This window comes from Delphinapterus leucas, chromosome 2, assembly GCF_059928025.1.
Source record: "Delphinapterus leucas isolate spDelLeu-1000000601 "Yukka" chromosome 2, BTC_Dleu_Yukka2, whole genome shotgun sequence".
Classification (NCBI taxonomy): Eukaryota; Metazoa; Chordata; class Mammalia; order Artiodactyla; family Monodontidae; genus Delphinapterus; species Delphinapterus leucas.
The window spans coordinates 139,144,089-139,168,660 of NC_143130.1; the positions used below are offsets into that span (position 1 = coordinate 139,144,089).

General features: G+C 36.8%; 1 protein-coding gene across 7 annotated transcripts in view; it reads left to right on the plus strand.

The window, feature by feature from the left end:
- KIAA0586 (KIAA0586 ortholog) overlaps positions 1-24,572 on the plus strand; it is a 114,726-nt gene that overhangs the window by 78,002 nt on the left and 12,152 nt on the right. For all 7 annotated transcript variants that reach the window (XM_089907753.1, XM_089907754.1, XM_089907752.1 and 4 more), the window contains one exon: positions 20,714-20,779. In XM_089907753.1, coding sequence (XP_089763879.1) covers positions 20,714-20,779 — 66 coding nt within the window. The remainder of the gene's footprint in view (positions 1-20,713; positions 20,780-24,572) is intronic.

Sequence of the window (24,572 nt, forward strand, 5' to 3'; positions counted from 1 at the left end):
TAAATAGGAGCCAAGTGTTTCACTCTATAATTGATACATATCTCCATACTAAATATTTTTTGAATGAATACAATTCTCTTGGCAAATATAGTCAGTTATGACTTTTTCCCCTATAAATTTTGTGGATTTAATTTTTTTCTCTGATGAAGCTCTGATACACTGCCAAATGTTTCAAAGAATAAGAGAGTCAGAGTGCCAAAATAATCCTCTAGGGCTTTCACAACTTTGAGTGACCTTGAAGGAATTCAATCCTATCATATACAAAGGGCTTGAAGATAATGAAGGAAATTCACCTTATCACAAGGGAATCAAAACCACATCTTTTCTGGAAGATAAATGCTTCTAAGAATACTTGAAGCCCAAATTATGACTGTTTCAGGAAGAAGTATTATGTATTTCACTTTGAAATGCATAGTAGTTTAATATATGTATATAAAGAAATCAAGCCGTTTACTAGCAGTAGCAGTAGTTTAGTGATCATCCATTAAAAATTGACTGAAGATATGGTAGGACATAGGTTCTAGCAGTATGCTTCTGGGAGATCTGTAAAGTACTTGTCTCCTTCCTCTCCGCTTGATTATTACTTTGAGATTTTAATACAAAAGAGAGAAATTGAATTGAATTCTGAAAGATAATATCTGTTTCTTTTGGTATTTAATTCATTGGGTATATTTTTGAGCACATGATACCACTTATCTGATTCTAAGTCCTGATTAATGTGTCTAACAGTTTTATAGTGAAAGCAACTTTTTAAGTAATTTAGTAAGTCATTAAAATTTTTTTCCCTTTCACTGTGCAGTTAACTTTCTTCAGTACAAATGAGAGACTAGTTTTCAATCCATTTATTTGTTATGAACCCAGGAACAATTAAATTCTATAAAATGATGTATTAAAATAGTTCACTTTTAAAAATATTTTTCTTCTTTAGTTTTTCTCTTAAAATGTTAAGAACCGCATAATAAAGAATAATTAGAAAGTCAAATAGGCTATACTATAATCAATGGGGGAAAATTAGAACATATGTTGTATGGTTAAATGCTAGGACAGATTAGTTGTAAAAGTTGTTTGAAAACCACAGCATTCTTCAGTTTTCTTATTTGTAGATGAAATATGTTGCTCAGAAAATATATATCAAAGTGCTAAAAGTAATTACTAATGTAATTGCACTAATTTATCAAAAGCAGGTTACATTTTTGTGGGAGATCACAATAGGCTTTTTTTGACATTATGTCCTGGGTTTAATTCGTAGCCATCGTAGCACCTTTTATACCTTAACATACAGTGATTGTGACTTTAGATATGTGAGAATTAGGAAATTCAAAGCTTATATATATTTAGAAGCCATTTCTAACCATATGTGCAAATGAAAACTTTTGCCTTTGTATTTGAAATATAACTAAATTATAATAGCTCAAAATTACAATTGATTTTAGTAATTTTAAAATCACAGTTAAAAGTTTTTTAAATTGATTTTTTTTCTCATAAAGTATGACAGTGATTTAAAAGCCGTGTGTGTAGATCTCTGATAGGGAAGGAATGGGGTACAGAGTAATAAATCTGCCCAAAGTCCATGAATCCAAAGCTGTAATCTGAATAAATGTGTCTTTCACAAATCCATGCTATTATTGATTAATAAAATAGAAATTCACTTTAAAATGTTGCTGAATGTGGGAGTTCTGTTTCCACCTAGGAGGAGGAAAGTGGAGAGTGTCTCTTCTCCTAACTGTAATAAAATGTCAGATAAACTCTAAAATCATAACATTTCTTGAACCCATCAGAGGACTTATGATGTACAGCAACTAAGTAGCCTGAAGTCCACGGAAAGACAGACTCCTCCCGAGATATGAGACACAAGAACCCCGTCACTGTGCCAGAGCACAGTTACAGGAAGAGATACCAGGCACCATACAAGCAGATAAGATGTATTTGACTAGACTTTTCTTTAATGAATTGCTAAAGGCCAAGCATAGAGCCATTGGTAGCTACTGATACAAAAGTGGTTCACTCTCACTTGCAGTCCCTTCTCCACAGACCTCTAGAAACAGAAAGATTAGGAGACTGGAGAGATTCTTCTTCACTGGTGCAGGCCTGGAAGAGGAGAGTGGCCGCCACTGCCAGAAGGACTGAATTCTTTCCAGCATAACCCTGATACCAAAACCAGGCAAAGACATTACAGGAAAGGAAGATTATAAACCAGTATCTCTCATGAACATAGACAGAAAATTCCTCTACAAAATATTACCAAATTGAATTGAAACTTCTTATTCTTCAACATTCAGCTGCATTTTCCTGAGTCCTTACTGAACCTCCAATTGAAAATGGCTTATTCATCCTTAACCCCACCCTCCAGATCTTTGGTGCCCGGAACATAATCATAATCTTAACAATAGTTTCCATTTACTGAAGCCTTGCTAGGCACTTTATGCTATCTCATTTATTCCTCATAATACCGTGCCACGCAGGTAGTGTGGCATTTATACGAGAAAGGGTAAGATTCATGAAGATTAACTAATTTTCCCAGCGCACACAGTTTAGCAAATGAAGGTGTGGAATTCAAGCCCATATCTACTTGAGGGCAAAGCAGATGCTCTTTTCCTTGTTTTATACCATTTTATTGAGTAAGCACTTAATAAATATTTGTGTGACTTAACAGTTTGTGGCAAGAGCTGCCTTTACCATCGCTGTATTCTCCAGAATGATTATTTAAAGTTTCAGAGAAAGTGATATATGGGATAGTTTTGTGGCTTATTTATTAAGGTAGGTTTTCCTATTTATTTAATAGACCTTGTTTCCCAACATAGCACTGTGCTTAAATACAGTGCTTACATACAGTCAATGTTTCATTGAATTGAATTTGATAATTCATTCCATCATTTGCTTTTGACACCAAACAACGTTTAATGCTGTTATTTAGTAAAAAGGTACAAGGAAGAAGAAAAGGTGAAAAATGAGAATAGTTCCTTATAATCATTTTTCAGTTGAAACTTTTGAATGTAGCCATGGTACAGACAGCCACGGTGGAATAATGTAAAGTCATTTTTACTTTTCTAAAAGATTTTGTGATTTCTTTTGTAGTATAAAAATTGTTTGTTCTTTGAGGACATATTAGTTAAGCAAGGGGAAGGAGCAACCAAGCATATGCTCAAGGGTAGAGAAAGTTAAATCGGGTTACATGTTAGTCAGTGGGCAGTGTTTTTTAGCTCTAAATGAAAGAGAAATAGTGTGAGCATTCATTTACTCATTCTTATTTTTTTTTAATTGAGATATCGTAAAATTTTCCCTTTTATAGTGTACAGTTCAGTGATTTTTAAAAAGTTATGGAAATTCCAGAAAGTTTTCTTTGCCCTAAAAAGAAATCGCATATTCATTAGTATTCATTCCCTATTCTCCCCTCCCCCCAGTTCCTGTCAACTGCTAGTCTACTTTCTATGTCTATGGATTTACCTATTCAGCACATTTTATGTAAATGGAATCATACAATATGTGGTTTTTGTGTCTAGCTTCTTCAACTTAACATGGTTTCAGGGTTCATTCATGTAGCAGATGTCATTACTTCATTCCTGTTTATGGCTCAATAATGTTCCATTGTACATTTATTTTTAGGTCAGTGTTTTTAGCATCCTTTTTGTGTAGAGGACTGCAGAAGGTGCTTTGGAGCTAGAGAGATGGATAAGACAAAACATCTGCTCTCAAGGGATAAGAAGAAGAAAGGGGGGCTTCCCTGGTGGCGCAGTGGTTGAGAGTCCACCTGCTGATGCAGGGGACGCAGGTTCGTGCCCCGGTCTGGGAGGATCCCATATGCCGCGGAGCACCTGGGCCCGTGAGCCATGGCCGCTGAGCCTGCGCGTCCGGAGCCTGTGCTTCGCAGCGGGAGAGGCCACAACAGTGAGAGGCCCGCGTACCACAAAAAAAAAAAAAAAGAAGAAAGGGGGTAGTTTGAGAAGAATAATTTCTTTAAAACACTGAGTCTCAGAAATAATTTGTTAGAATACTATGAAATTCAAAAAGACAAACATCTTTAGGTAATCATACTGTCAAATTGTCACTTTTTTCTTATAGTGCTGAAAAAATAAACACATGGCAGCAAGTGTGTTAGGTCAACTTGCTGATTGTCTTCATGTATATACATTTCTTATATTTTCTGAATGGATGGAGGTGGGAGCATAAACCATATGAGAAAAGACACTCTTCTGGCACATTAATGAATTTTTATCATAGATTATTATTTCAACTGTTTGTTCCTACAAGAAAGGATTTACACCTTTGATTTAAAAATAGAAATATATACACACATATATATATATATATAAAATCTAGGAGATAAATGTGCTTAACTAAGGCTATTCCCTAAAAATAAGCAAAATGCAAAGAGGATTGATAGGGAAAATCTATTTGAAAAGACACTGAAAATTATTCAAGGATTTCCATAACATTTTCTCTTGTTGGTGCTAAAGTGATTTCTTTTTCTATGTAAGAGTATTTTAATTGTGGAAATTATTTAATTTTCTTATTGTTGTAGAATTATTTATACACTGTGTATGGAGCATGTAGATTTTTCTCAAGTCTTTGATATTAAACCTGTCTCACCAAATACATATACCAGGATTGTTCTGAAGACTCACCAGTATTCCAGAAACCTCTGCAACCCTTTCATTGTTCTTAGCCAGATTTCCTGAAACCTGACTTTAAAGTTTTTATGCTATTTTTTTTAGAAACCAAATTGATGTAAAACATGATTTAAACTATTCATTAAACTTAGTAGCCTTTTTATTCAACAGCCGCTAAGCAAAATTTAACCTTCTAAAATAATCACAGAGGTAAGTGTAGATTTGATAATATCTTTATATTTTAATATCAATGAAATACTGAACTAGGAGTAAGAAGATCAGATGCTACCACTAATCAGAATTATGACTTTTGGTTCTGTTGAACTGGGAATGATGCCCCTGCTCCCAAGAACCAAAGGTCATAATTCTGATTAGTGGTAGCATCTGATCTTCTTACTCCTAGTGTAGTAGTATTTCTATTATACTACACTGCCCTCCTCCAAGTAAAACTAACAACATTGACAAGTTAGTGTATTACAGCAAGTTAGTGTATTACAGATGCTTTTCTTCCAATCAACAGAATAATCATTTAATTTTTTTGTGATTTTAGTTTTATATAAATAAAATACAAATTAGATAGACTATTTCAACCACAATAACAATGGATTATTCTACTAACCCAGCTCTACCCTAAATAAAAGAGAAGCTGGATTATTTCAATTCAGAATGAATTAGAACAGAGAAGTAATATTTTTATACTTGTAGGATGCACTACTCCTGGATTGTTTGTTAGTCTCTAATACATTGTCTCTCAAACTTTGACTTAAGAATCTTTTGCATTTCTAATTTAAAATGCAGATCCCTGGCTTTACCGTGAGACTCTGATCGGTTGCCTGAGGTGGGGCCTGGGAATCTGAATGTTAAACAAGCACCCCTGGTCATCCTGATGCAGAAGAAGAAGGACCACCCTTTGTGAAACATTGCTTAATGACTCCAGATGTTCATGCTGATGTCTGTTCTACTGTAGAATTTGAAGCACTACAGCATACAGCTTGTACTCTGGAGTCAGATTACCTGGGTTCAAATCCTAACTCTGCTAGCTATTCACTAGCTGGTGACCTTGGGCAAGATACTTAACCTTTCTGTGCTTTTCTCATCTGTGATATGGTATCTATTCCAGAAGGTTGATATCCTAGTGGAAGACAGGTAGTAGTGCACTTAGAATAGAACTTGACACATATTAAGAGCTGTGAAAATATTAGCTATTATTAGCGTGACTGTCTCCAGGACACCTGTCCTTTTTTGAATACCATGTTGTAATCAGCTCTTCTTTAACAGATAGTCGTTGCATCTATATTGGTTCTGAGCTTTAAGGACGTTGGTGAGAAAATGCTAGAGATGGTACATGTTCCATATAGTGTTAGGGAGATAAAGTGACTTTCAACAAATTTTTTACTCTTCAGTGAATATATTTAAGATAATTTATATTTATTAAACCTTGAGGACTTAAGGACATGGGGAGGGGGAAGGGTAAGCTGGCACAAAGTGAGAGCGTGACATTGACATATATACACTACCAAATGTAAAATAGATAGCTAGTGGGAAGCAGCCGCATAGCACAGGGAGATCAGCTTGGTGCTTTGTGACCACCCAGAGGAGTGGGATAGGGAGGGTGGGAGGGAGACGCAAGAGAGAGGGGATATGGGGATATAAGTATATGTATAGCTGATTCACTTTGTTATACAGCAGAAACTAACAACAATGTAAAGCAGTTATACTCCAATAAAGATGTTAAAAAAAACAAAACAAAAACAAACAAACAAAACCTAGAATTCTTTTACAAAATTTTTAAATTGATTTGCATGTTGGACAATTAAATATAGTGAAGCTTATTAACCAGGATGATTTCCAATCTATAATCCTATCTACTGGCAAGTGACTGTTTTGGTGAATTGCGTTCTGTCAGCAGTTCTCTCATTTTTTAATCCAAGAGAGAAACTGATAACTCAAGAGCTCAGTAATCATTTATGAGCTGTTGCATCCTGATTAAAAGTAAGGATTAAAATTAGGGGCAGTATTGGGTACACATAAAGGTATTAAAATGATTAAATTTCTTAGGGAAAAAACCCTGTAACTCTAATGGCAAAAGGCGATATAATTTCATTGTCATTCCTAGGAACCTTCCTCATGTGTTCTTGACAAACATTTTTCACCGTTTTATTGTACTTACATATTTTATTTTATTAAATTAAAACTTTATTTAAAGTTTCTTATCCATAATAATTTTGCTTTTTACCACTATTATCACTATTATTATTGATGTTATATAGAATAAGATTTTATTTATATAAAATGCCCTCAATTTTTGCCTTTGGGCACAGCCTTTTCCCTATCCCCACTCCAAACAAAGTTCTAACATCATCTGGGTAGGCTTAATACTACTAGCTTTATTACAGAATCATTAAAACATTTTTTTAAGTGGGAAAAATCTCCCAAGATCATCCTTTGCTACAAAAAACAAATAACATTGGTGAAGTAAAAGCCATATTTTTAACCATGTAATTCATATGTAAACATGTAATTCAGGCCTAATGGCAGCTTTTGAAGACATGTTCTATCAAAGCAAACCTGTAGTGATTTAGAAGTGAAGTACAAATGAGAATCATAGACACTGTTTAGAGATGGGAGGGACAAATTAAAATTTAAGCTTAGGACTATGAAGTCTTCTAGGCAAGTTTTATTGATTTTGAACAGTGTTTATGATGTCTTTAAGAAGAAGAAATTCCAAGGGGATTGTCTTTAAACAGTTCTCATTGCTGGTCTAGGGAGAATTCAAGTTATTGACTCTCTTATTTCCCTTTTGTACATAGAGTCATCTCCTTTAAGGAATAGAAGAGATGACGACCTGGACTTATATGATGTCGTTCAGAAGCAGTAGGGTACTAATTAGCTGGAACTAAGTTGTCTAAGATGGATTTTTTTTTTTTTTTTTTTTTTTGCGGTACGCGGGCCTCTCACTGTTGTGGCCTCTCTCGTTGCGGAGCACAGGCTCCGGACGCGCAGGCTCAGCGGCCATGGCTCACGGGCCCAGCCGCTCCGCGGCATGTGGGATCTTCCCGGACCGGGGCACGGACCCGTGTCCCCTGCATCGGCAGGCGGACTCAACCACTGCGCCACCAGGGAAGCCCTCTAAGATGGCTTTTTATCGCCTTTCATCTTCTCTAGATTTTCTTTTTTCCTTAGAAACCTCAATTTGTGGAAGAACCTATATGTTGGGGAATAATGAGTTCTCCTTGGAGTATGTAGCGATAGTTGTCTTATCCATTATACAACTTACTACTTCTTTTCTCTCTCTTCCCCTAACTATCCTGGCTGGTTTGGATAATGGCACAGGAAGCAGATATTGTGAGATAGATAGTGCATCAGTTAATGGAGCTACTTCAGTCATGTATTCATTCTCCCACCTGTACTGGGACTTCCATCGACTCAGTCCTATTTCTCGTGACTGGCTATTCCCTGGGCCCTATATTTTGCCTGACCTATATGGTTAACCCATGTAAATACTGTCTTATCACCATCCAAGACTTCCGTGTCTTTTTGATCTGTGGTAATCCCCATTCTGGATTCCTCCTGCTTTCAGGGGTCTCTGATTTTTTTTCCCTGGTCATGAAATCCTGCTGGATGATGATGTGATATGTGCAATTATAACCTGTTAGCAGACTGTGCTGTGAGGCTTGAACTGGACTTTGGCCAGTTCCCCAGTAATTCTTTTAATTTCATACTGATTTTAGCTTCCAAATAGCACCTATTCCAGCCCTTCTTCCCAAACCCTTAATCCCAATTTTATCCCCTCAATTCTCTCTCTTTTTTTTAATATATAAATTTATTTATTTTATTTTTGGCCGCGTTGGGTCGTTGTTGCTGCACGTGGGCTTTCTCTAGTTGCGGTGCGTGGGCTTCTCATTGCGGTGGCTTCTCTTTGTTTTAGAGCGTGGGCTCTAGGTGCGTGGGCTTCAGTAGTTGTGGCTCGCGGGCTCCAGAGTGCAGGCTTAGCAGCTGTGGTGCATGGGCTTAGTTGCTCCGCAGCATGTGGGATCTTCCCAGACCAGAGCTCGAACCCGTGTCCCCTGCATTGGCAGGCAGATTCCCAACCACTGCACCACCAGGGAAGCCCCTCAATTCTCTTTTTTTTTTTTGTGGTACGCGGGCCTCTCACTGTTGTGGCCTCTCCCGTTGCGGAGCACAAACTCAGGACGCGCAGGCTCAGCGGCCATGGCTCACGGACCCAGCCGCTCCGCGGCATGTGGCATCTTCCCGGACCGGGACACGAACCAGTGTCCCCTGCATTGGCAGGCGGACTCTCAACCACTGTGCCACCAGGGAAGCCCTCAATTCTCTTTTAATATATGCTTTTGTTTTTCTAAGTTCTACTCTTTCAGATGTGTTTCAAAAGTTCTACTCTTTCATTTATAGCTACTCTAGCTCCAACTTCTTATGGCTTTACATTAATCCTTGCATTTTTTTCCCCTTTTGGGTTGAAGAAGCCGTGCTTTTTAAAACCTCCTTAAAGATAACTCTTCCACCTGCAGCCTTGATCCCATCTCATTTCTACCCTTGACAAAGGGAGAGGGAAAAAGATATAATCCTGAGAGAAGAAAAGAGTGCAGAGAAAGGAAGGGAGGGAATAGGAAGAAGGGAAAAGGTGGGGCTACATGAGATAGTAGAGGAGAAAGGGAAAGGGGAGAAGGGGAAAGAGCAGAGGGGCAGGGGAATGAGGTTGGAATAAGTAGGATCATTCATTCTTATCTACAGAATGAGGGCTGGGCTTGATGATTCTTCAAGTCAGTTGTGGCCACTCACATTTCATAATTCTATTTCTTCTCAACCCTCATCCTACTACACTTATCAGTATCTCCTAAGCTCCCCTCCGCCATACCTTTCTCAATGTCTTCACTTGGAACTGTACCCTCCCTTGCCCTCTTTCACCACCTTTCCATCCTAGAAACAAACATTCTTGGTCCACTTTGTGTCCCTGAAGGGCCCGTACTCTTTGGTATATACTTCTCTTTTAGCCTTTGCTCATACCTTGTAGGATTATTTTCCTATAGCCTCTCCTTCTCTAGAAAGTAAATTTCTTAGAGACAATGGCCTTGTTTCATTCACCTCTGTACCACCTGCTCTCTAGCACAGCACCCTAAATGGTAGGTTCCCGGTAAATGTTTATTGGATCAATGTATTAGGTAGTTTTATTCTCCCATCTAGTGCAAGGGCCTTGTTAACAGTTTTCTTCCTTTTTCTATTCATTCTTGAGTAGTTGCTATGTGCTGGGTACTGTTCCAAACCTTGGGGATACTGTGGTGAACATACTAATTGAAATCCTTGCTTTCACAGAGCTTACATACTTGTGTACATCATAGAAAAAAGTAAATTAATTTACAGTAACTTCAGATGATGTTAAGTGTTGTGAAAAAACATAAAAGGTTTACAGAAGAATGCCAAGTGTCAACAGGCAAATGTGGAGTGACTACTAATGTTGCAAAGTCAGCATTTTGTAACCATCTTAGTAAAGATTAGATGGGGCAAAGGTCATCAATGAATGCTAAATGTAGAGGGAAATTTTAATAAAGAGCAGGATATTTGCATGGTCTTAAAGTATCTCCTCATAGATTGGTTCATTTAGTATAAAGGGAAGACATAGGACAGTACCCAGAATGGATGATCAAAATTAGTATCGCCACAGAGGAACAAATGAATACTGTTTGCCTCCAGATGGGATATCTGAGTACATAACCTGAATGTAGTCACGGGGAAATATCACACCAATCTAAAACATGGGGAAGAAGTTAACAATTGTGAATCTGGGTAAGTGAGATATAGGTGTTCTTGTAATTTTTCTCTAAATATGAAATTCTTTCCAAATAAAAAGTGAAACATTTTTAAAAGGTATTGCTTTATTTATTTTAAAAATAATGTCTGTGTCAATTTGTATTAATATTTCTACTAGTATCAATTTAAAAGAACATAAAGCAGGGAGGGTGATGAATAGCGAAGGAAGCAAAGTAAGTGGTTTGTTCCTTTAGACCATGTGGTTAGGGAAGTCCTCTCTGTAGGAATGGCATTTCCATATAGAATGAAGGGAAGGAGAAATCTTGCAAACATTTGGGGAAGAGTATTTCATCTAGAAAAAGTAGGAAGAATGAAGGTTTTAAAGTGGGAATGAACTTGTTGTGCCCAAGGAACAGCAAGAAGGCCAGTGTGGCTGGAGGGGAGTGTGCAAGGGAGCTGTGGTAGGAAATGAGATAGGAGATGTAGGCAGATCCTGTCGAGCCCTGCAGACTCTGGGAAGGAATTTGGATTTCATTCTGAGTGTGATGAAAAGCCTATGGAGGATTTGAGCTGGGGAATGACAAACTCTAATTTACATTTTTAAAAGGTTCCCCCTGGCTTCTAGGTGGAGAACAGACCATAGGGAGACAGTCATGGAAGCAGGGAGATCAACTGGAAGACCGTTGCAGTATTACACATGAAGGTGATGGTGGCTTGTGCCCTAGTGGAGGTGTCACAGTGGTCAGGTTCAGGCTGTGTACTGATGGCATATACCTGATAAAGCTGAGGAATAACGTTATTTCAAAAATTACTTATTAAAGCAGATTAGATGTGGAATGTAATTGAAAGCAGAGTCAAGGATTAATTACTCCTAGATTTCTGGTCTGAAACTTACTGGGCAAATGATAGTGCCATTTATTAAGATTAGGAAGACTGAGGAAGGGTGTGTTCACGTGTTCAGCCTCAGTTTTTAGGGTGGGAAGAGTCAATGAAAATAATCTGGATAGTGCAGCAAATGCAAATTGGGAAACCTGAGTTGTGTCTCAAGTACCACAATAATTTTCACAGTTCCACAGATACATGTCTTCTCTTTTAAGAAACCAATGTGTTTATTATGAAAGTACGAAACAAAACAGTTTACTTAATTATAAAATATGTTCAAATACGTACATGAAAAATGCTCTTATTTTCAGAGTTTCTTTGATGGGCTCCTTATTCATCACCTAAGAATAGTGATTACAAATATAAGGCTTTCTTGGGGGGGGGGTGTGGTTTTTTTCCCCTAAATATTTATTTATTTGGCTGTGTCGCGTTTTAGTTGCAGCATGTGGACTCTTAGTTGTGGTGTGCAGGATCGAGTTCCCTGACCAGGGATCAAACCCGGGCCCCCTGCATTGGAAGTGCGGAGTCTTAACTGCCGGACCACCAGAGAAGTCCCTTGGGTGTGTTTTTAAATTAGTAGTAAATGCAGAGGCCCAGGTTGTGCTGGGATTTCCAATGGAGAAAGATGCAGTTACCTGTGAATCATTTTAAGCTAGAATGCTATTTACTATCTTTTAAAATAGCAGAACAAACAACTCTGTTGTGGAATATATACATACAAAGTCTTTAAGTGAAATGTTATTGCCAAAAGTTATCTTAAAATCTAATTGTTAATCCCTGTTATATTGTCAACTTAAGATGGACAGGTACTTTTTAGTGTGATGAGACTCAGGTAGTAAGGTTATGGAGAACACTGGCACCTTTTTCCTGTGAATATAATTGCAATAATACTGCCCCATCTAATAAAGTCAGAAAAAAATCACGTAGGTAGAAGTGTAGTTCCGAAAGTCTGTGATTACTGCCTTTGTGTTATTTTGCCTACGTTAAAACAAATCAGACTTAGGAAGTCATGGAAATATTATGTTGGCTATTTTCTAATTACTGTGTCAGCCTGATAAATCATTTTCTAAATTTGCCAATTTCTTGAAATAGCTTAACCTATGTTCATAACACTTTACAGGAAGCAGCATAAAATTTCTATGCCGCCATATATTTCTCTTGGTGTCACAAAAATACATATTGTATAAATGAAATGTTTTTCTTTGGCAAAAAGGCCTGTACACCAAACTACAGTTAATGAATACAAGAATTAGAAAGCAAAACTTCGTTTAGTCTGAGGAAAAACAATTCTTTAAACTGTAACCACATGGCCGTTTCTTGTTTGCATCAACTCTGGGTGACTGTTATTGTCTTCTGTGAATTCTCTGGGGCAGGGGCCTGACTTTGTTGAATGAGCCAATTGTTTTCCTTTGTGTTGCCCATCTAGTAAGTTCCCATCTGGTTTGTATCAGACTGTTTTCACAGCCAACAACTGCTGCCTTCTCTGTATCCTGACACTTCAGGGCCCCATGCTATCAAAGCATGCTGCGATGGCCTTGCTGGCAGGGCCCATACAGCTGTGCCTCACAGCTTGGAACTATTACCCAGAGTAATGGTAACATAGAACTTGGACTGGCCCTTATTCCCCTTGGTGTCGTGTGTACACTGAGCAGAAATTTCCCCTTGCCTGCCTGCCCCCTCACCCCGAAACTTACTAGTCAACAGAAAGTCTTTAAAGCTCTAATTTTAGGATATGGAATAGTGTTGTTCTTATTTTCTAGTGGCTTCCTGTATTTGAAAGCTCATTTTTCATTCTTTCATTCTTTTTCAAAAGTTACCAGGTCTGGCCTTGAGGGAAGTGAACTGGTCACTATGTCACATTTAATTTTTGTTTCCAAATTTAGTTAGGAATGACTAGATATGGCAAAATCCACTGTCAAGACTACACAAATAATACACTGTATTTTTAGCTATAGTCATAGGCCAGAACTTGAGAGAGGTTTTCATATTAGAATTTCCATCTCAGAAAATGGATTTTCTGTGTGTAAATTATAGAAGCTCTTAGATTCAAACTGTTAAGTAACTATATTAGGGACCTACTTTGCCTTCAGCTTTGTTGGCTATCAAATATCATTTATAAGAATGTGATTTATAAGAATTCTATAACAATCTGTGGCCTCACGTAATTAAAGTTATATGAATTACTATTGAGTAAGAGTTATAGTTGAGTTTAAATGCAGTTATGATATCATTGCTTTATAGACATAAACTGAAGCAGCGAGCATTATTTTTGTATCCAAAATAAGGAATTAAGTGGCTTTTACAGGATGTTTTAATATTTTTTAAAATATTTATTTATTTGGTTGCACCGGGTCTTAGTTGCGGCAGACAGACTCCTTAGTTGTGGCTTGCCAGCTCCTTAGTTGTGGCATGTGAACTCTTAGCTGCGGCATACATGTGGGATCTAGTTCCCTGACCAGGGATTGAACCCAGGCCCCCTGCATTGGGAGCGCAGAGTCTTATCCACTGCACCACCAGAATGTATTAATATTTTAGAAATGCTTTTAGAAATGCCTTCAAGATTAGTTAAACTGAGATTGGTTTGTGCTTTCAATTAAATTGAGTGGGTGATTGTTGTGAACATCGAGCATCCTAAGTAGTAAGTCAAACTAGACTTGTGAGAGTCAAACTAAAGCGACAGCGACAGAAGCAAAAGCTCACCTTCTGCTTCTGAATAATTTCAGCTTACAGGTTTTTCAAGATTTTAAGAAAAGAAATAGGAAGGAATTTGTCTTTAGTCAGCAGTGTGGCCTGCTGCTGATGTTAACTTGATGTGAAAGCCTACCTAGTACTGTTAGTTATTTGGCATTTTCATTCATTGGAAAAGCAGTTTAAAACTGTAAGGGAATCATCTTTTTTTTTTTTTTTTTTTTTGTGATACGCAGGCCTCTCACTGTTGTGGCCTTTCCCACTGCCGAGCACAGGCTCTGGACGTGCAGGCTCAGCGGCCATGGCTCACGGGCCTAGCCGCTCCACAGCATGTGGGCACGAACCCGTGTCCCCTGCATCGGCAGGCGGACTCCCAACCACTGCGCCACCAGGGAAGCCCCTAAGGGAATCATCTTTTAATTGATGAAACTAACCTATTGGGTTTTTTTTCAACCTCAGGTTTTTCTGGAAGTATAATATACATACAGAAAAGTACACATAAGTGTACAGCTGAAAGAATTTTCAAAAACTGAGCACACTTGTAAAACCCATACGTAGCTCAAGAAACAGAATATTGCCAGCACCCCCAAAGCCCCTCACTTTCCCTTTCAGGCACAGCTTCCACCTCCGAAACGATAACCACTATTCTCACTTTTAGCAGCATAGATTAGTTCTCTTGTTTTTGTACTTTAGATAAATGAAATCATACAGAATGTATGGCTTCTTTCACAAGGCAAACCTATTGTAATTTTTAAGATTCTTTTAGTTTTCAAACCATTATGGCATGTTTTTATAAAGGATTATCTGAGAGGAATTTGTTTTGGTAGCTGTGTCATAGGCTGTTCAACCAACAGGAAGCACCCTGTAGATAAAGTTGTCTACTAAAACATCGTCTCTCCGTTCTCAACCACATTTTAATGCTGGAATGTCTCTCTAGACATTCCTGCCCCTGAAAGGCAGGAACTCTCTTTGTCATTACACTACACAGCAATACATTCAAGCACTTAAATGGTTTTTAATGAGCCTTAATAATTGAGTGTACGTTATTCAAATAAATCATGTCTGCATTCAGGTTAGGTGGGTCATCTATTTTCTGAATTACCAATCAGTTTCCTGGCATTTGAATATAAGCTTTTATGCTGCCAAGATACTATTTCTGAAAATCCTATTATTGACAAGAGTTGTATACCTATTAGATATGCAGCCAATGAGTAACTTATTTGTTTCAAAAGTGTTAACTTCTTCTATATATATTTAACTACTTTAATAATATTCCCTTTTTTGTTCCTTCAGTGAACTCAAATTAGTATAAAAGCACCAGCTATTCTGAATGTTACTAATTTTAGATTTCTCCTTATTAGATTTGTTTCAAATTCTGGATGTCACTTATTTAAAAACTCTTGTTTTGGGGGTTAAAAAAATTCATGTTTTGGAGGCCTTCATCTTTATATCCTTGTTTTGCAGTTAACAGTCCTGTAGTACTATATGGTTTTCTTAAATACGTAAAGAATTTGTTTAAAACAATAATATAATGATTTACAGATTTAAGTATTGCTATACTAGTGATTCTTACTAAAGATAGTATTACAGAGCAGACGGTAAATTTTCAACCAAAAATAAAAATTTTTTAAATACAAGAGTAGAACATAAAGCCCAGATTCCTATCCTTTTAAATACCACTTTTTGAAATACAACATGATTACTTTCAAATTGGCACCATATAGCTACAAGATTTTGAATGACCATTTAAAATAAGTTAAAGTACTGAAATATGGTGAGTGTTTGGAAGAAGCATAGTGTACAAGTGGTACAATCCCGGTACCGTTGGTGTGCCCTCATTTAAAGCTTTTTCAGCAGTATCCCTGCTTTCCCAGCCTTGGATTCTATTTCCAAATCTAAGATCATTTGTTTTTATTTTGTTGTACTTTTAAACATTTAAATAAAGGTTAACACATTTGTCTTTTGTGATAAAGGTAAAAGGATAAATTATATTCATAGGTAATTTATGACTCAATTTTTAGTCAATATTATCCACTCAGAATTTCCACAGAAATGTTAATAGAAATTTATAGATAAAATATTTAGAAATTTTCTCTTCTCATTCTTTCACTTAAATACCAATGAGTATTATGTTTGCTCAATTTTGAACAGCAGGGTGAGGAAGTGTAAGAACCAACAAACTTGATAAGCAGTTTTCAAAGCACATTGGCCATGGTGTAAGTTGTGTTTGCTACCTTAATCCTCACCTGCAGAGCACAGTATTCACACTTCCAGTAAACCCTATCGCCAGCAAGTGACAATTATGAGGCAGCTACAGGAAAAAATGAGAATAGTCAAGTCTGATATTGACATGGTGGCCTTTTTTTTTTTTTTTTAACCATTAGGAGAAATCATTGTAGAGATAAAGATTCTCCCCCAGTTTTGGTACAGGAGAGTTTTGTTTATGGTTATAATAACAGCAATGACAATATGTAGTAGCTGCTATCTATGTTTACTTCCTTTATGTGATGCTCTCTGCTAAGATCCTTAATCAGTCCAATTAGGTAAGTAATAGTCGTCTCATTTCATATTTGAGGAACCTGAGACTCAGAGAGGTTACATATTTTGCCCAAGGTTACACAGCTAATAAATGATAGAGCTAGGAGTCAAACCAAGTCCAATTCTGAAATCAAAGGCTATGTTCTTCAACATACTATATATTTCCTTCATTGACAATTTTTTAAAAGTAGAACAGATAATTTCTGATTATTCTTACAGGTCTCAATATCTGAAGATACATCTTGGTAGAAGAGTATGAAAATGTTGGGTGGTGGGGAAAGAACTGTTTACTATGGGTTTTTAGTTCCTACTACTAATTTGTGACATTGATTTCTTGTCAGTGAACCTTCCTGAATCATGATTTCCTTATAAGTAAGGATAAGATCATCTCTGAGATCCCTTATAGTTCTACTGCTGTAATATGTGATCTTAAACCAAAAGTCTCCCTGTCAAAATATATTTTGAAAAGATTGCCTTAATGAGATCAATTTTTTGTCAACTGGGAAAAGTTAGAAAATAATCATAGGTTAAATAATAATACAACTACCATTTATTGAGTGCTTCTGTAGGCACTGCTCTAAGTTATTTATATATATCGTTCCGGTTAATGATCATAAGAAACCTATGAGCTAGAAGAGGAAATAGAAGCACAAAGTGGTGATACTTCACGGAGTGTGGTATTTCTCCCAGGTCTCACAGTGGTTGGCACTGTGATTTGCATTCAGGTAGCTTAGCTTCTAAGTCTGTGCTTTTAGCCTCGAAGCTTACAGCTGTCTCTCTAATAAGAGTGTCTGGTTGTTATTTACTTGCCAAAAAAATTTTTTATCTTGCATACCACAGTATAGAATGAACAGAAAAAAAGCAATTTTTTCTAGAAAATGATCTATAAAAGATCATAGAGTATTATATCCATTCCATATAAAGTTTTCAGAAACATTGGTCAGCTGGATATTTCTTGAACAACTATATACAAAGAACTGAAGTAGGCATCTTAGGGAAAATGAAGAAAGATAATGGAGGGAACCATTTATTTGCTTGTCCTTTAAGGAAATCTGGCATTGCAGTAATTTTACTTCAGCCTATGAAGTGGCTTATTGGAGACATCCCTTTAAAAAAATAACAGATTTTGTATGTTATTTTAATTTAGACAATTTTACTAATAATTTAGCTTTTTGTTGGCTGTAAAGAGATGACTAACATTTACTTGGTTTGGACTAATGAAATAGTTGTTATTTTTTTTAGTTAAAATTCATTTTTTAATAAAGCAAAAATAAGCTGCTTTTGAAAGTTTCAAGAAAATGTTTTTATTAAGCAAAGGATCTGAATATTAGAGAAAACATTCTCCATTTTTTATTGAAAAAAAATGGAGTGTATAAAATTCCCATTTAGTTATTATGAATTTAGAAGAATGTTCCATTGTAGCAGCAACTCCCTTTGGGGGATACATCCCCTTTGGAGTGTGAGCCTGTCAGAATAGAAGGGAGCCCTTGTTGGTTTGAGAAAGCCCCAGAAGTGATTCAGACTTTCACTTCTCCTACCCCAACCCTCTGTTGAAAATCACTGGTTTAAAAAAGGTATCACAGCTCTTTTTTCCAAAGTATCCGGGTACACTATTTAGCACCTTCTTTATTAATTTTTTATTTTTATTTTTTTTGGCTGTGTTGGGTCTTCGTTGCTGCACACACACTTTCTCTAGTTGTGGTGAGCGGGAGCTACTCTTTGTTGGGGTGTGCAGGCTTCTCATTGCAGTGGCTTCTCTTGTTGCAGAACACAGGCTCTAGGTGCACGGGATTCAGTAGTTGCAGCACTCAGGCTCAGTAGTTGCGGCACACGGGCCCTAGAGCATGTGAACTTCAGTAGTTGCTGTGCATGGGCTTAGTAGTTGTGGCTTGCGGGCTCTAGAGCGCAGGCTCAGTAGTCGTGGTGCACGGGCTTAGTTGCTCCATGGCATGTGGGATCTTCCCGGATCCGGGATTGAACTCGTGTCCCCTGCATTGGCAGGTGGATTCTTAACCACTGTGCCACCAGGGAAGTCCTCCAGTTAAAGAGGATTGAGACAAAATGTCTTACTCTTTGTGGCCTTCACAGCACCTAGTATAATAAACACATCAAAGGTATTTGTAAAAATTTTTTTAATTGAACCCTAGCTAGACCTAAGGTAGGTTTTCTTTTTCTTTTTCTTAGTTTCCACCCAGTTTTGTTTAGTCTGAAAGGGATGCTGTTGCTTATTTCTTACTATAATACAATAGATTAGTTTGAATTCTGGGCTTCCAGGCAACCACCTCAAAGACTGCCGTTTAATTTACTTGCTACAAACAAATGGTTCTTCAGTGGAGGGGGCCTCTGCGGTGGTACTGATACCTCTGCTTCCATGTTTGTACTATAGGTGCTATATAGAATCTGAAAGGTGCCTAGCAGTAACTTCTCTCACTGCTAACGCTCAGAAACTTAAAGGCAGAGGGGGAAGTGAATGTAGATAGTGTCTAATAGTAACATCATAGTAAGCACTTTTAATGCTTTTAAAGATTTAAAAACTGTATTTAAAGATTTTTTTTTTTAGAAACTATCAAAGTCAGATGCTCAATTTGGGCCAATTTTCAGATTATCGGTGTATAAGTAATTTGTATTTGCCTACAAATTTACCCTTATAAAATTATATTTTCTTCTAAAACTATACTTTTTAAGCTTTAATTTTTCTTCATTGATCTGTATTGCCTTTAAGTTTTTTATTGAAGTATAGTTGACGTACAATATTATATGTTACAGGTGTACAATATAGTGATTTACAATTTTTAAAGGTAATAATGTATTTATAGTTATTATAAAATATTGGCTATAATTCTTGTGTTGTAAAATATACCATTGTAGCTTATTTTATACGTAGTAGTTTGTACCTCAGCAGATGAATGGATAAAAAAGATGTGGTGTGTACACACACACACACACACACACACACACACACAGTGGAATACTACTCAGCCATAAAAAAGAATGAAATTTTGCCATTTGCAACCACATGGATGGACTTGGAGGGTATTATGCTAAGTGAAATAAGTCAGACAGAGAAAGGCAAATACTGCATCATATGACTTATATGTGGAATCTAAAAAATACAACGAACTTGTGAATATAACGAAACAGACTCACAGATACAGAGAACAAACTAGTGGTTACCATTGGGGAGAGGGGAGGGGCAATATAGGTGTAGGGGATTAAGAGGTACAAACTGTTATGCATTTAATTTTTTAACATTTAAATATGTGTTTCCTACAGCGTAACTACAGTAGTTTAACATGAATGTTTGTCACCAGTGGGAATATATTGCTTGGCTTAGTGAACTATGTAATGCTTAAAATCACTTTCATTTAATTATCTTCTTTTAAATCCACCTGAAATTTTCGTGAAATAAAGGAAGCTTGAGAGATGACTGATTTTTATCTTAGAGAAAATCAGAAAATACTGATTATACCATACTGTAAATTTTTTCTGAATCATTCTGAATAACAGTGGTTATTAACAGTAACTGACTATATTTCAGAGCAGAGGTTAACAGCATGCCATCAACTGGGGCATATGCCTTAGGCACCCAGGGTATCTTTTTGGCCTGAGAACTATATGTACCACAGGTTTCTCTCTTCGGTTATTTAATTTTCTCGGCTTTATAATTCTCTAGCTATAAAAAGAGTTTTTCCCCAGCCTATTTCATTTTAATATTAAAATTTGGCTTTGGTTTAACAGGGTAGTGTTCTTCTGTGCTCCCTGACAACTTTACTGGTTTTTTCACATGGATTGTGTTGGGCAATATGCCCCAGGCTGGCCTAGGGAGAAGGGAAATTCTAAACTTCTTTTTATAATGATTAAATCCTTAAGTAAGAGAATCTGTGAAAACTTTTAGCCTTGGAAGAAAGCCATGAGTTTCTCTTACTAAATACAAATAATTATGCAAATTCTTTCATGATCCTTGGTTTCCCCCTTTTCCTAATCTTCGATGCATAAAGATAATAATCTATTAGGTAAAGTATTATTCTGTTGGCAGTCATTAAAATTCAGCTGTTTAACTTCCTTCTTTATATTAAGGCCACAACGTCAGGCTTCTGTTTGCCTGATTTTATGAAAGTAACTGTGGGAGTGCATTTGGTTTGTGGGTTTTGTTTTTTTTTAATAGCAGGAATGAATCATGATTATTTCTATGCTTAACTGATTTTCTTATGAAAAAAATTTTTTAACTGTAGCTTCACCAGGTGATATGGATCGGACACAAATTGAACCCAATCTGTACCTAGCATCCGTATTTACAGGTAAGATTTTTTACTTTAAAAGTTTCAGATTTTTTTCATTTCCTTCTTTCTTTCTCTCATAATAATCAACACAGTAGAGAAAATAATTCCAATTTTTTATTCTTTTAAAATATCTATAAACTTACCCCAGGTATAGAACTCCCTTCATGCACTAAACTCAACTCTCCAAAAGTCAGGAGACAAAAAAAATCTATCATTTCCTTTTGGAAAGTTTATAAAATGTTGAATTAAAAGGCTGCAGGTGTGGTATTCAGAGCACTGAGGCTAGTACTCGAGATAATTCCATCTGGGGGAGGTTATTTGTTGGGACAGGACACTGTTTAAACTTTGAAGTCAGTTTTAAACAAAGTGAAGCAGCTGGAACCTGGCATAAGAAGAAACAAATCTTTCACGTTAACTATTGCTTTTTGGAGAAAAAAAGATTTGGACTTGTTTTTACAGGTGCCAATACATTTATTCTTCCTATAGGAACTGCTGTATTTTTATCTTAAATTATAAATTTTAAAATAAGCATTTGTCAACTCACTTAAAAAACAGAAGCAATAGTAAACTTAAAAAATGTAATAGGGTGTTTATTTCTAAAACACATTTTGGGATGAGACTCTAGTAACATTTTAAATCACTCTTTTAAACATGAAAGTAAGGAAAGAAATGTTTAATACTGACTAATTCTGTAAAGCGGAGGCAAATCTCGTTTTACATACTATATACTTAACATCAAATGACCAGGCATCTTCTTCATCAAGGCTTGTAGTATTTGTTCTCAAGCACTGAAGCTATGATGTTGCAAAATCTGTAGGGCTGGGTTAAGTATGTGAGGAGAATTGAATACAGCAGGATAGTTTAGCAGCTGCTTAAACAAGGAATTTAAGCAAGAGTAGATGAACCCACGGTGGACAGGAAAAAATGCTTCAAGAACTCAGTAAAACACAGCTGAAATACTGTAACATTTTCATAGACATCTGGGAAGAGCTGTTTTGCTGGAACTCAGGGTTGATTTTAAAGACTGGATGAGTCTAAGCAAGCTGGTAGCCGTAAAGAACCACAGACTCTCTAGGTAGAAACAAATCAGTTTGGTTCAGCAATCATTTTAAGGCCCAGTGTATACCTAGCATTATGCTACAACTTTGTAGAATGCAGACGTAAACAAGACAAAGTTGTTGTCCTCATGGGGCACATTTAACAGGAGCAACAGACCCACAAGCAAATAACAGTAATACAAGAGATAAGGTCACAGATACTTAGTGTGTACCTTCTGTACTAGTCACGTGGAAGACAATGAGTGTAAGTTGCAGTACATGCTGTTAAGGAATATATTGTCCAGTGGAAGTGACAGACACATAAATAATTACAGTGCAGTCTCCTAAGTGCTGCAGTAGCATTGCCTTCAGAGAATAAGGCATCTGCAGTTAACAGGAGAGGAACCCCTGTATTTCACCACTACGGCTGGGAAAACAACTCAGAGAGTGTAATTCATATTCTTGAGTATTTAGGGTCCGCAGACCCCTTAGAGACATTGATAGCTATGACTACCTGCCTCCCTTCCAAACTGTACTTATATGAAAATAATTTGCATATGGTTTCAGGGTATTCACAAATAGATCCTGGGTCACCCATCCATGGACTCTGGATTCAGATCCTTCGGGTACTTGATTAAAGATTATTACCTTTGTTTCCTTTTTAATTTTATTTTTAAATGTGCAGTGTATAAGAAACTCATCTTGATCTGCATGTAGAAATACCCAAATCCAGGCAATTTAAAGTCACTATACTATCTATTCGTCAACTCATAGAAGAATCCCATAAGTTTATGTGGCTTATACCATGTGCAGTTACTGAATCTGAGTGAGGAGTGTGCGGTGCTGCATTCTTCTGTGAACTTACTGAGGAATTTTTTACTTCTTTTCTCTGCTTGCCTCCTGTTGTTTTAGGAGAGAATACTCTGTTTGGATTCCTCTCAGTTTGCAAATAACAGAGACATAATAATGGGTTACCAACTGTTTGAAGATTAGAGTCAGAATCTAAAACCTGCTGATGAAATGGATTATCTAAACCTAAAAAGCTTTTAGAAAGTTTTGTATATGTATTTTTAAAAATACACATGTGATACACAGGCAAATTCTTAAATGGACATAAAAAATCTTGTATTATTACTTTATGACTTAGAATAAATTAGTTTTAGATTTTCTGTTCCTTAGTCTTACAATCAAAGAATAGAAAACAAAATTTCTTTATGAATTTTAAATATTTTTAAAGCAAAAAAATTGAATTTCAAATGCCTAAAGAGTTTTACAGATACGACTTAGGATGCTTCAAATACATGGTCTCGCTCAGTGACATCTCCTGCTTAAATGCATGCCAGGTTAAATGACATACTGCCTACCCACGGAATCAAGGAATAATCTCCCTTTTTTAAAAACAAATCTGAAAACAGCTGTTGAAACAATTACATCATAGAGTAATGACATGACTGTGGAAAGTTAAAAAGTCAAACTTTGAAAGCATCAAACTACATTTAATATAGGTAGAAAATTTATGTTTGCTTTAATGATGATTTATTAAGATATTATGTCTTTTCTTTAAAAACAAATTAAACTCTGTGAGGACCATAACTGCATATGAATGTGACTCTTTTTGCCTGTTAACAGTGATGCTTTTGAAAAACGTTTCCAGTCTAAAAAGTTCTCTTTTAAAGCTCTAAAACTGTGACTGTTTAGCTTGTGTAAATGAGCGCTTCAAAAAACCTTTCCAAAATGTACATTAACAAACACCTTTAGATAAGGTGATGCATTTTATTGATATAACTCATTGATTAAAACTCAGTTACTAGGGCTTCCCTGGTGGCGCAGTGGTTGAGAGTCCGCCTGCCGATGCAGGGGACACGGGTTCGTGCCCCGGTCCGGGAAGATCCCACATGCCGCGGCACGGCTGGGCCCATGAGCCATGGCCGCTGAGCCTGCGCGTCTGGAGCCTGTGCTCCGCAACGGGAGAGGCCACAACAGTGAGAGGCCCGCGTACCACAAAAAAAAAACAACCAAAAAAACCTCAGTTACTAGAGTTAAAAGTAGCATAATTATTTGGAGGCCTTCTAAAGCTGTGGGGTTTTTTTCTTAGTGTATTTCAGTGACACATTCTTATCCCTCTCTCCTAAGTCGACTGCCTTTTGCAGCCCACTCTGAGGGTCATTGCCTCTTAGGATAATTTCTTTCCAGTTCCATAAAAGTAAGTGCTAATCTGTTTTAAGTGCTTTTGATTTGCCAACACTATTCAAAACACTTTATATGCATTATCCCATTTAATCCGCATAAAACCCTCTGAGGTAGGTACTCTTACCTTTATTTTGTAGATGAGGAAATGAGGGTTTAGAGAAGTTATGTAACTTTCCAAAAGTTCCTTATCACTCATTCTCCCTCGTACCCCTTACCTATTTTTCATTATAGCACTCATCACCGCCTGACATAATATATGTTTGTTTCCATACTTGTTTGTCATTTGCCCTTCACATCCAGCTGGGATATGATGTCAGTGAGATTAGAGCCTTTGTTTTCTTCACTGCCAAAATCTCCAGAGTCTAGAACAGTGCCTGGCACATAGGTGCTCAGTTAATATTTATTGAGTTAACAAATGGATGAGCCTAGCCCTGCCCGATTATGGAATCCATGCTCTGTTCCTCCCCCTTCCTCTTTTACTCCTTCCCACACGAAAACCTCACACTGACAGTCTTGATGGGACCATTCCCAGGTGACTGAACAATAGACCTCATTTGGACCCCAGACTTGACTGATCATAAAGG